The sequence below is a fragment of the Gigantopelta aegis genome, chromosome 8 (assembly GCF_016097555.1).
Source record: "Gigantopelta aegis isolate Gae_Host chromosome 8, Gae_host_genome, whole genome shotgun sequence".
Taxonomy (NCBI): domain Eukaryota; kingdom Metazoa; phylum Mollusca; class Gastropoda; order Neomphalida; family Peltospiridae; genus Gigantopelta; species Gigantopelta aegis.
In genome coordinates, this window is record NC_054706.1 from 56249407 (window position 1) to 56262789 (window position 13383).

Sequence of the window (13383 nt, forward strand, 5' to 3'; positions counted from 1 at the left end):
GGGTGAAATAATTACAGTTGATCTATGTAATGACTAAGGCGGTGAGTTTGTGTTATAATGAAACTAGTTAATACACAGCATAAGAAGTATAGCACTATGTCACAAATAGTAATTTGGTGGATGTAGTGGGGTGTTTTTTAGCAGGGTACGCCTCACTTTTGAACGTGCAATAAGGTCACATTGTAATTTGTATTACCATCGACGTCCCAAACTGCGTTCACCTAACGATAAAAACACGAATACGATATTTACGGAAATATTATTCTACATTTTCCAGCTACGATACCTGAAACAAAATAGATTGCAATCAATTAACGTAAAAAAATCAACAATGTGGATGTAAAATAAATTCATTATAGTAAACAAAAGTGAAACACCCTCCGGTAAACAGGAAAGAGTGCGACGTTTCTAACTACGTTCAGGCGCATGCGTTTGCAAAAAATATCGTAACACGTATTAGTCATTTTTCATTTTTAAGGCCACTACATGAAAAAATATATGTTTCTTAAATATGCACAGTTGACAAAGACTTAGTTTTTAAAAGGAAAAATTCAATTTGTCAAGCGTTCTGGTCCGGTCAGACTCAGAGTTTTATCAGCACCCATCGCTAAAACTTGATGTAAGTACTGATAGGCATTATGTAACATGTTTATACCAGTGAATAGTTTGTAAAATATAAAAATTTTAATGAATTGATTCATAATTAACACAATTTATACACTCAAAATTATTTACAATTATTATGAATGGATTATAAATACTATTCACTACAATAGAGGCACAAAAATGTAGCATACCTTTTGCAGATCGAATGTAATAATTGAAAACAAATTCTAACAACAAGAGTCTTAAAAATCATAAAAATTAAATGCTTTCGCCTTGTTGATCTGGCACGTGTGAAGTCATGTAACATGCACCGAATGTTAATTCATGTTTCTCCATTTTAAGTCAATGTCTACGAGTCATGTGGACCCGATATCAGTATTTTAAGGAATAAACAAAAACGACTTAGTAAAATTAATGGTTTTAGAGGTTTGTAAAGTTTTGTATTTAGATGCTTACTTTTCTGAACTTTATTGTTTATGAAAATGTTCCTAAACTGAAGAAAAACCTCATAAATGAACAACATGCCGATGACAACAAATCGGATGTTGATTGCGCGAACTGTTCACGAGAAAACAAAATGAACGGAATTTGAAGCATAACGCAGTTAGGGACGTTGATGATATAACATTGTTTGCTAATCAGTTAAAGGCATAACACAAAGACAATTACAATTTTAATACACGAGTGTGTGGTATAAATTAACTGTCAACCTCAACATTATTGTCGGCTTCCATCATATAAGATGCCAGTCAGACACCATGTTTTTACTAGTTTGTAACACAAAACAGCTGACCTGGCACACCATCCCTCCACTGTCACTGAGACTATAGTCCTTCTCACAGGAAACACTTTTTTATATACTATGGAATTTACTGCAAGTTATTTCTTTCTGAGACCATTTATTTCTAAATTGAACATAAAAATAGTTGGGGGGGGGGGGGGGTTGTTAATCTCTAAAACACTTTTACTTTTCTTTTTACTTCAAACTAAAGTCTGAACCAAATTGTTAACAACTATGATAAATTACTTTCCTAACTTCAAATACTGTTACATTTACCCCAAATTTTGTCCAGACACAAGTTGTGATAAAAAACATCATATTGACACAGATTCCACATATGAGACTGTAACAATGTCACCAGTATCGAGTTCGTTGAGATAGCATAGAGCAAAATACATGCAGTATTCTGCTGTGTGTTCTGCTTTTTTATGGAATACTCCTCGAGAGGGGTGAAAGCCTCCAAAGTATGTGACATAATTAATATAAAATTAATGATCTCTAGTGGTATCTTTAAACAAACAAATACTAATTTAAAAAAATTAATATGATGTCATGCCGTTTGCTTTTATATCATAAACATGTTAGATTAAGTCATATCCTTTCACCCCTCTTGGAGAATATTCTCTAAAAAGTCAAAATGGCAGCTGGCACAAAATTACATGCTTTTTTCCCTATGTGATCTCAGCGAAGTCGATATAGCAGACACGGTTATCATCTAGTATGTGGAATCTGTGTCATTGTAATGTTTTTTTCAAGATTTCTGTCTGGACAAAATGTGGGTAAAATCTAACAAAAAATAAAAGTAGGAGAGCAATTTATTGTAGGTGTTAACATTTTGGTTTAGACATTAAACAGAAATTATTTACAAAACACATTTTTGTAGGATGGGACGGACTATATAGTTCAGTGATAGCATGGCTCAAAATAGGAAGTAAAATATGGCCTGCTGTTGTTTTTTGTTTTTTAAATAGGCCAAAAGAAATATGGCCTGCCTAGAAAACATATGGCCTGATGGAAATAAGACAGCACAGGATAGTACAGAGTTTGGGACAATGCAGTGGTGTAGGAAGGTGCCAAAAAGTGTGTGTGTGTATTTATACACTTTTACACTATTATAAAGCAAATATAAAGCAAAATATCTGAAAAGTGGGGGGCACATGCCTCCTTGCCCACCCCAACTCCCTATGCCAGTACAATGTTTGAAAAATTGGGACCTCGAAACATATTCTAAGGAACTTTATAATATAATAGAATCAAAAGCTACATGAGAATGAAAAATGACCTCTGTTTTGTTGTAATTTTTGCAGGTGAATTTCTACTTAAACCGGCTAGGTCTAAAAGTTTGACTGCTTTACACTTTTCACAGCCCGCTATTTTGAGCCATGATATGATAGTAATTCTTAGCTCCTTTTAGCATATGAATTCATATGATATCATTATCGTAATATCTTAAATGGCTCCCCATAATTTTCGTTATTAATCAATCTTATTATATAATGTCTAAAACAGTCCTCCACTTCTGAGATTAAAACATATTTATGTGACCTAGATTAGTGAATGTTGCTAAAAGATATGAAGAATGGCATGTGATGGTAAATAGTTTTTATTGTGGATGGTCTTTTTTTAAGTACCGTATTTCCTCTAATAAGTGCCTGGACTCCATTAAGCGCTGGGTCTGTAACACTTTGTAACAAAATAAACGCCGGGTAAGACAGTTGAGAACTGATTACTCCCTGGCATAATTTTAAAAAACACAAAAAGTTATTAAAAATTACAGGTCCCTTTTTATCACTTCCTGTCTCAAAAAAATATCTCCAACAAGTGCCAGGTCTGCGACCGAAATAATTACGGGCCTGGGTACTTATTAGAGGAAATATAGTAGTTAAATAATGAATATTAGTGATGTTCTAGTGATCGATTATAATGATCAATAATAAAAATCCATATTTGATTGTGTGTGAAAATGTTAACTGTAAATGTTCTTCCAGTGATCGATTATAGGCCTATTGATCGATAATAAAAATCCATATTTCATTCTGTGGAAAAATGTTAACTGTAAATACTCCTCCTGCTCAAATGATGGAATTGATGTAAATGTGTTGGGGTTGTTGTCAGTTTTCATGTACATAAAGTGAAACAAAATTTATTAAGTAGTTATTAACGGTAAAATTGGTTATTTTTATGGTCTGTTCTGGTGAAGACGACAATAGGTGCATTATTTTTTATAAATAAAATTTGTATTATATTCATAAAATTTAAACTTATTATGTAATTGAAAGTTGATCGGTTGATGCAAACCAATGATAACTGATGATCGATGATGAAATCCCAACCGATTCCCATCACTAATAAATGTAGAGGATAATAAATGAGTTTCCAGTTATTTTAAAATTTATGTCCCGAGTGAAATAATTTTTAGTTGTCACAAGCTTTAGCGAGTGACAAATAAAAATCATTTCACAAAGGACATAAATTTGATAATAATTGGTACCGAGTTTGTTATTCTATTTATTACCTGAGCTGTTTTTTTCTTTAAAAGCCTTTATTTTCAACACACACATACTTACATGTATAGAAACTATATAAACCACTTTATGCACTGTTCTGAGTATTGCTATAACTTTGTTATTTAATCACGTTCATAGATAATTTTCAAAAACAAAAGTTCTCTTTATTCTGGTACAAAATCTATAATGAATTGCATTAAAATGGCAGTTTAATTGTTATAAATTTAACACCAAAAATTGACAGACAAACTCTTTAAACTACATGACGTCATTGTGTGTGTTTTGCCAAATCGTGATGACATCATATTTAGTACCGACAAGGTCATTGGTTTGTAAGCATTAAATCATCCAATAGTATTGTTCGTTAGACCAATTAATGCATGATAATTTCTCAGAGAGAAATTACAATTTTTATTTTCCCTGTTATGAGTGCCTGCTGGGGTAATATATATATATATATATATATATATATATATATATATATATATATATATATATATATATATATATATATATATATATATATATATATTGTAGTTGTCAAAAACAATTTTTAAAAACACTACCTCTTCCCTTGTGTGAATATTTTTCAGATCCTGGGGCCACTTGCTTTGGCATTTGGTCTCATGTTGATTTGCTGTGTAGAAAGAACAGACGGGCGTGTCTCTCTCCAAGGTGAGTTCAGTACCAGGGTTTCTGCCAGAGGGTACAACAGGTATACCTAATTTTAAAAAAATTTAAGTTAACCTTTTGACAAAATTGATTTGTTTTGTCATTACTGTGTAATTTGCTTAATCCTAACCCTAAACTTAACCCACTGTGGTTGCATTCAATTCCATAGCGCCATACCCAAACATTTCCTTCTGGCAGAAACACTGAATTACCTTGATGCTGATGAAGGTAATTAATTTAATGTCCAGATATTATTATTATAAAATAAATGAATGTAAAATAGAGTAAACCTGATGACGTCAAATAGTCTGTTCCTGCTGCCTACAGATAATAATAAAGCATCACTTGGGGATCTTTTTATATGCAATTTGTCATAACCAGGAGGTGTTCATACCATAGCCCTTGATAGGGTGTAAGCTGGACGCCAAAACTTAAAAGCCATTTGGCAGATTTGATCAGAAATTATTTAGGTAAATTCAAGTAACATTGAGATAAACAGAATTATTTTTTAAAATAGAAATATGCACCAACAAATGATACACAGCTTTGGAATTTATTTGTACAAAGGTGAAGTAGTAATAATATATATTCGCTTAATTCAATTTTAAATTACTTTTGGCGAATGACAGCTTTAAAAAAAAAAAACATGCCATGACAGTGTGTGATTTTGAGGAGAGTCTGCAAGCCCGAAGTTCACAAAAATCATATAGAACTCTCTAGCTTGGCTAGCATATGAACCTGCATGGTTCGTAAAAATTATTTGTACAAATTACATTGATTCTTTGAAATGACACGGTCAACATATATCTCAAAATCCTGGGAAACTACAGTCTTGACAAGTGATCTTTTCCATGATTTCATGCAAAACATTTAGTGTGGCTTCTGTTCTACTGGAGGCTCACGGCAGGGCTCGCTGGGTTGGTGGCAGGCTCTAAAGATTTACAAACAGGGAGTCCTTGTGACACTTAAATGTTTTAAACCAAAATTGCACACTGCATGAAAAATAAAATTTAGTTTTTTTGTTTAATGATACCACTAGAGCATATTGATTTATTAATTATCAGCTATTGAATGTCAAACATTGGGTAATTTTTACATAGCCGTAGAGAGTAAGCCCACTACATTTCCCATCTGTGGCAAGGGATCTTTTTATATGCACCACCCCACAGACCGTAGTTGCATAGTACATACTACAGCCTTTGATATACCAGTTATGGTGCACTGGCTGGAACAAGACCGACCGTGCATCAGGCAAACTACATCCTACCCCACCCCACCCTACCCCACCCTACCCCACCCTATGGTAGAATGTCTGAGGTGCCAAATTCCATTCAGTCAGTTCACATCAGTTGATTAAAAAAAAAATCCCACATTTTCAAAAGGCTTCAGTGTTTATTTACTTCTTGTTTTAGTTTGTTGGGTTTTTTTTTAGCATTTTGTTTCACTTTTTTTGCATATTGTGTATTTGCTTTGTCTTTCATTGGTGGTTTTTAATACATGTTTTACTGTACCATATACAGTTTTATCCTATAACTTACCCATGTTATCCATGTCATGAACCCGTGATAATTTAGTATTAACCTGGTTAATAATGGTATGCAAATTTGCAAGGTCTCTACGTAAATGTGTTGCTGTGGATGGGTCATTTGTTTACAAGCCAACAAGACCTGTATACCTGAGTGTAACGTTTTCAAATATTTAGTTAAAATGATATTTAGTTAAAATGCGTGACATCAAACTAATTTATGTTAATCATGATGACGTCATATTACCAATGGTGGCGACTTCAGTACTTTGATTTACTAAAAATTGAATTAAAATGTTATTTTAGAAGTGTTATAGGATAAATAGAATTCACTACTCATGTTTTTTAATATGTAAAATATTAACTCCGTCTAGTTAACCGATATTTGTCTCGGTAGAGTCTCGACATATACCGATGAACAAAGACTCAGTTGATATTTTCCATATTAAAAAATACTCGTGATGAATCCTCTATATAGTTGTTCGGTTGCTGCTTCATAATATATTTTTTTAAACTTTTTTACTTTTTTTTTTTTTTTTTTTTTTTTTTTTTTGGTTGGGGTTTTGTGGGGGTTTTGTTTTGGTTTATTTGTTTGGGGTTTTGGGGATGTTTTTTATTCAGCATCAATTGGCTTGCTATCTATTTTAGATGCAAAGGCCCTGTGGAGGCACATGGTGGATGGATTATTTTTTGTGTCACCAAAAGATAGAAAAGCGTTTATAAATCAATGTCTGAAAAAGACGTTTTGTGGCCCACAATTGTTTGACGGCAAACTTGCTGTGTTTCACTGGAGACATGGTGGCATTAACAAGGTGCAGAAGGTATTTATAATTATACATTTATCAAATGTTACTGCATTCCTGGTCACTGGTTACCTGTCACACATTAACACGGTGTAGAAGGTGTTTACTTATACATTTATCAAATGTTACTGCATTCCCTGGTCACTGGTTACCTGTCGCACATTAACAAGGTGTACAAGGTGTTTGCTTATACATTTATCAAATATTACTGCATTCCATGGTCACTGGTTACCTGTCGCACATTAACAAGATGTACAAGGTGTTTGCTTATACATTTATCAAATATTACTGCATTCCATGGTCACTGGTTACCTGTCGCACATTAACAAGGTGTACAAGGTGTTTGCTTATACATTTATCAAATATTACTGCATTCCATGGTCACTGGTTACCTGTCGCACATTAACAAGGTGTACAAGGTGTTTGCTTATACATTTATCAAATATTACTGCATTCCATGGTCACTGGTTACCTGTCGCACATTAACAAGGTGTACAAGGTGTTTGCTTATACATTTATCAAATATTACTGCATTCCATGGTCACTGGTTACCTGTCGCACATTAACGAGGTGTACAAGGTGTTTGCTTATACATTTATCAAATATTACTGCATTCCATGGTCACTGGTTACCTGTCGCACATTAACGAGGTGTACAAGGTGTTTGCTTATACATTTATCAAATATTACTGCATTCCATGGTCACTGGTTACCTGTCGCACATTAACAAGGTGTACAAGGTGTTTGCTTATACATTTATCAAATATTACTGCATTCCATGGTCACTGGTTACCTGTCGCACATTAACAAGGTGTACAAGGTGTTTACTTATACATTTATCAAATATGACTGCATTCCATGGTCACTGGTTACCTGTGGCACAATCTTAAGATGTTCACAAAATGTTTGTCATGACGTACATTTGGTATACCCTTAGTGAACATTGAGTAGTACAGTGAAACCTATCTAAACCCGGGGACCTAATATTTATCTGATTTAGATAGGATCTGGTGTTTATAGGGTCAAATTTTACAATTTAGAAAATTTGGGTTTATGAAACTTGCTTGGTTTTGACAGGATTTGATTTGTTCAGGGTCCAGTTTAGACAAGTTTCACTGTATATGAATTTCAACGAAGTAACATTTTGCATACACACAAACATTTTTATTTTTACTAATCCTTGTACCATTCACATACCCACCTTTTCAAATTTGTATGTCCACCCGGTATACTGGTACATGTATGTTTCCATTAAATTAAATTAAATGGTAATGTATTTCAGCTTCGGTTCTGGAGTATCTACAACTGTGTGTACCGACGGAGCCTCTATAAATGTCCAGGTATGATGTATAGTGCAGAGATAGATGTAATATATGCAGTATTTCTCGGGAATGGGGTGGGGGGGCCAGTGTTTTGCCAGAAAGAAAATTTTGGATATGGCGCCATGGAACTGAATGCAACCACAGTCATTAGTGGGTATGGGGGAAAATGGGTTAAATTTAGGGTTAGGAAAATCATACAGTAATGATAAGAGTAATTAATTTTGTCAAAACTTTAACTTAAAAAACAAAATCTGAAGAAAAAAATTGGGTATGGCACCATACCCATTTTACCCTCTGGCAGAAGCCCTGGGGGCACCTATAGTACTTGAAGTACAGTAGCATGCATTATATATCTATTGTAATTCACTGGGTATTAGCTGACTTTTCAAGTCCTACGATCAAAGCACCTCGGGCAAGCAATCCACTAAACTAATTAAATCCCACCCTCATCAAGGCTTTAATAAAGTTTAACTCATCCAAAAAAGTATGTACATGTAGTTATAAAGTCTGGAGAATTTGTTAAAATCTTTAGTCTGGACTTTAAAAGATTTATAAGCATAGAGTCAAACGTATGAAATGAAGATAAAAGGCAACATTCTGTTCCTCGAGGGTGGGGTGGGGTAGGGTGGGGTTTTTTTTATCAATTCTGTTAAGAATTTTTGTCTTGCTTTTATGAAGGACATGTTTTATTTAACGACGCATTCAACACATTTTATTTATGGTTATATGGTGTCGGACATACAGTGTATGGTTAAGGACCACACAGATATTGAGAGAGGAAACCCACTCAGTGTTTTGGGTATGGCGCTACAGAATTGAATGCAACCAAAGTCAACAGTGTGTGTGTGTGTGTGTGGGGGGGGGGGGGGGGGGCTTCCCCAGAAGGAAAATGGGTTATTTTTAGGGTTAGGGTTAAGAAAATCACACAGTAATGCTAAGAGTAATTAATTTTGTCAAAAAGTTAACTTTAAAACATAAAATGTTCAAAATCATTTGGGTATGGCATCATACCTGTTTTATCCTCTGGCAGAAACCCTGCCGCTGTCGCCACTTCACTCTTTTCGATTAGCAGCAAGGGATCTTTTATATGCATCCCATAGACAGAATAGCACATACCATGGACATACAATTGGTGTAACAAAGGCTGTGGTATATACCATCCTGTCTGTGGGATGGTGCATATAAAAAATCCCTTGCTGCTAATTGAAAAGAGTGGCCCATGAAGTGGCTACAGCGAGTTCTCAATATCTGTGTGGTCTTCAACCATATGTCCAACGCCATATAACCATAAATAAAATGTTTGAGTGCATTGTTAAATAAAACATTTCCTTCCTTCCTATGGGATTTAATTTGGCATAGTCCAAGGTATAAAACTGCTGGTAATTGTGTTTGCATGTTGAGTTGATAAATTATGTTCACGGCTTTACATCTCACTAATTTGGGCACAATGTATATGTTTTATTGTTCCGAGTCTAGCGAGAACTTTAAGCAGCACATTAGCCCCTAATCTAATTAATTGACTTGGATATGAAATGGAAGTGATTTGAAGGGTTGTATTTATTCAAAAATGCATTTTGAGTTATTTCAGGCTAATCTAGGCCTAATATTTCAGTATTTTCTTTAGTTGAAATTGTTTAGTAGTCAATATATTTACGGGTCGGGACGTAGCCCAGTGGTAAAGCGCTTGCTTGATGTGTGGTCGGTCTGGGATTGATCCCCATCGGTGGGCCCATTAGGTTATTTCTGGTTCCAGCCAGTGCACCACAACTGGTATATCAAAGGCCTTGGTTTGTGAGATGGTGCATATAAAAGATTCCTTGCTGCATTAGTCAGAATTACCAAATGTTTGACATCCAGTAACCGATGGTTAATTAATCAATGTGCTCTAGTAGTGTCATTAAACAAAATAAACTTTTTTCCTTTTTTTTCCAATATATTTATGGTTATTTTGGCATACTTATTTTTAGCACATCCTTTACCATTGTGACTTTGATATGCATTCTAAAGCCCTGATGTTACATTATATTACTATCACGATGAGGTGAGATTACAGAATTATTGCTAATTATCATTATAATATATTCATATAAGTTGATGGTGCGTGGAGCGTGTGGTCGAGGTGGACAACCTGCGGTGTGGAGTGTGGTGAGACGGGCGTCAAAACACGGAGCAGACTGTGCAATAATCCCATAGTCAAACACAACGGGCTGCCGTGTCGAGGCCTGAAAGTAATGTCAACACATTGTGTGGGCAGATGTGATGGTAAATCATCGTTAATGGCAGAATACTTAACGTACAGGCAAACCAGTGTTAGGCAGACACCTAAACGAGTATTAAAAACTACCTAAAGGTATTTTGATCTGGTGACTGCTTAATACAGGTTAATGTGTAAAATATTATTAGCTGATTTGATAAAAAAAAGTATGTGGACTTTTTTTTTTTAAAGTGTTAATTCCACCAAATCAATCCCAGGCCTGTAGGAACCACCCTCCCCATCCCTACTCCCTCAAAGACGAAAATGTATGGGGGGTTTTCTTACTCTATTTAAAAAAATATATATATATATATTCCTTGTGCCCCTACCCCCCACCCCCCACCCCACTAGAGGATGTGTGCCCATTCCAGATAATATTCCTATGGGCCTGAATTCCCATAGAAGATCAACAGTCATTGCATGGCTAAAGCTGCTATGATCAGCGTTTCACTATATGTATAAAAAGTGTGAAACCCCTATAAACCGGACAGCCGCTTGACCAAGTAAATGTATAACCTGCAGAGTTGGGGGCAAGGGCCATGCAGTGTCCACTGATTCTCCTCATTTCCGCTGTCTAAATATCCCATTTGTATTAATCAAAATGGAAAGAATAGGTTGAATATACACAGCCTGTTTTTGTATTACATGCATGTAACTATATTCATTTACAATGCTCAAACATCAGTGTTTAAAAAAAAAAAACAGAATTCATAAATTTGGACCTACATGGTTTTCATAATACTAATTTTTATTTTTTATTTTGTTTAAACCCAACCTACGCGGGGGGGGGGGGGGGGGGGGGCAGAGATTCAGGGATTGAAACATGCAACCCCCATTCAAGCGATTTATTTTTTAATACATTTTCCAGCGGAGCATGATTTGAACCCCCCTCTTTAAAGTTTGCTCTACACTGCTAGTCTAGACACACATGCACACACCAATTCCTACACACAGATTCTGGTGTGATTTTTTCTTTCATTTTATAATTTTGGTGTAGGATGTAGCCCAGTGATACAGCCCTCGCTTGATGCGTGGTCGGTTTGGGATCGATCCCCGTCAGTGGGCCCATTAAATTGGGCTATTTCTTGTTCTAGCCAGTACACCACAACTGGTATATATCAAAGGCTGTGGTATGTGCTGTTCTGTCTGCGGGGTAGTGCATATAAAAGATCCTTTGTAATAATGGAAAAATGTAGTGGGTTTCCTCTATAAGACTATTTGTTAAAATTACCAAATGTTTGACATCCAATAGTTGATGATTAAAAAATCAGTGTGCTCTAGTGGTGTCGTTAAACAAAACAAACTTGTCTTTCATTTTGTTGTTTCAGCTACTCATGTAGATGGGATGCAAGAAGCACAGGAATATTTGAGCAAGATTCATTCTAACTTGCCCAATCTTCACGTGGAATGTATTAAACACCACTGTAACTTTGAACGAGTTTCACAGCTCCTCGATGTTGGCAGACGGGTACGAACATTGCCATTGGCTACATAGGAAACAAAAGCTATTTCGTCCATTAATAAATCTGTGTCCATTGTTGTAGCAGAGTTTGACCTGTTATTATTTGCTAAATCACCAATTATGAACTGAAGGTGCTTAAAAGCCACGTGTAATTGAATAATTAGTGCATTAACCTGAATTCACATGCATCCGGTGCGCGGTGGTGAATTAACGAGATATTTTGTATTACTCGGTACCACAATACATGTGCACATAAAATGTTGTAGTTTTTAAATGAAATATTCATGTAAGATGGCAAGAGTCCTAGTACGTAGAGTCAAAATGAAAGTACAAAGTGGGAAATCCCAGATTGTATTGCTGCATTATGTAGTGGAATTTAATCTATGATTAACTTTTTATTTTTCAATTGGATGCACACACATGTACTGAATATCATTTGAGCAGTATGATCCAAATAAATACAAGTCACGTGCCATATGAGGTGGAATGAAAGGAAAGGAATGTATGAAGAGTTCATTTCCAAAACACAATATACTGCATGGCGTAGGAAGTGGGGTGGAGGGGGGCACACGGCCCACACACACACACACACTTTTTAGCAGTACCTTCCTACGTCTGTGCAATATACACCAAGAAAGAAATGTTTTATTTAACGACGCACTCAACACATTTTATTTACGGTTATATGGCGTCAGACATATGGTTAAGGACCACACAGATTTTAAGAGGAAACCCGCTGTCGCCACTTCATGGGCTACTCTTCCGATTAGCAGCAAGGGATCTTTTATTTGCGCTTCCCACAGGCAGGATAGCACAAACCATGGCCTTTGTTGAACCAGTTATGGATCACTGGTCGGTGCAAGTGGTTTACACCTACCCATTGAGCCTTGCGGAGCACTCACTCAGGGTTTGGAGTCGGTATCTGGATAAAAAATTCCATGCCTCGACTGGGATCCGAACCCAGTACCTACCAGCCTGTAGACCGATGGCCTAACCACGACGCCACCGAGGCCGGTCAATATACACCAATTCCAGTCTTGAAGTTAACCGTGAAGTTATACTGATGTACAAGTCATCAATAGAACAAGGGGACGGGACTTAGCCCAGTGATAAAGTGCTCACTCGATAGGCCCATTGGGCTATTTCTCATTCCAGCCATTGCACCACAACTGGTATATAAAAGGCTGTGGTATGTACTACCTTGTCTGGGATGGTGCATATAAAAGATCCCTTGCTGCTAATCAAAAAGAGTAGCCCATGAAGCGGCGACAGCGGGTTTCCTCTCTCAATATCTGTGTGGTCCTTAATCATATGTCTGAAGCTATATAACCATAAATAAAATGTGTTCGGGGCATCATTAAATAAAACGTTTCCTCCTTTTTCCTTCAATAGGACAAAGTTTTTGTCAGAAACAAATCTTTGCCCACTGAACAGGATGTTAAAATTGTGCAT

At 35.8% G+C, this 13383-nt stretch overlaps 1 protein-coding gene across 1 annotated transcript in view; it reads left to right on the top strand.

Annotated features, from left to right (window-relative positions):
• LOC121378713 overlaps nt 1-13383 on the top strand; it is a 56360-nt gene that overhangs the window by 244 nt on the left and 42733 nt on the right. Inside the window, exons 1-6 of the mRNA XM_041506996.1 lie at nt 1-41; nt 4488-4569; nt 6740-6912; nt 8176-8233; nt 10307-10477; nt 11798-11937. The exon at nt 1-41 is cut by the window's left edge and continues 244 nt beyond it. Coding sequence (XP_041362930.1) covers nt 30-41; nt 4488-4569; nt 6740-6912; nt 8176-8233; nt 10307-10477; nt 11798-11937 — 636 coding nt within the window. The 5' untranslated portion in view covers nt 1-29. The remainder of the gene's footprint in view (nt 42-4487; nt 4570-6739; nt 6913-8175; nt 8234-10306; nt 10478-11797; nt 11938-13383) is intronic.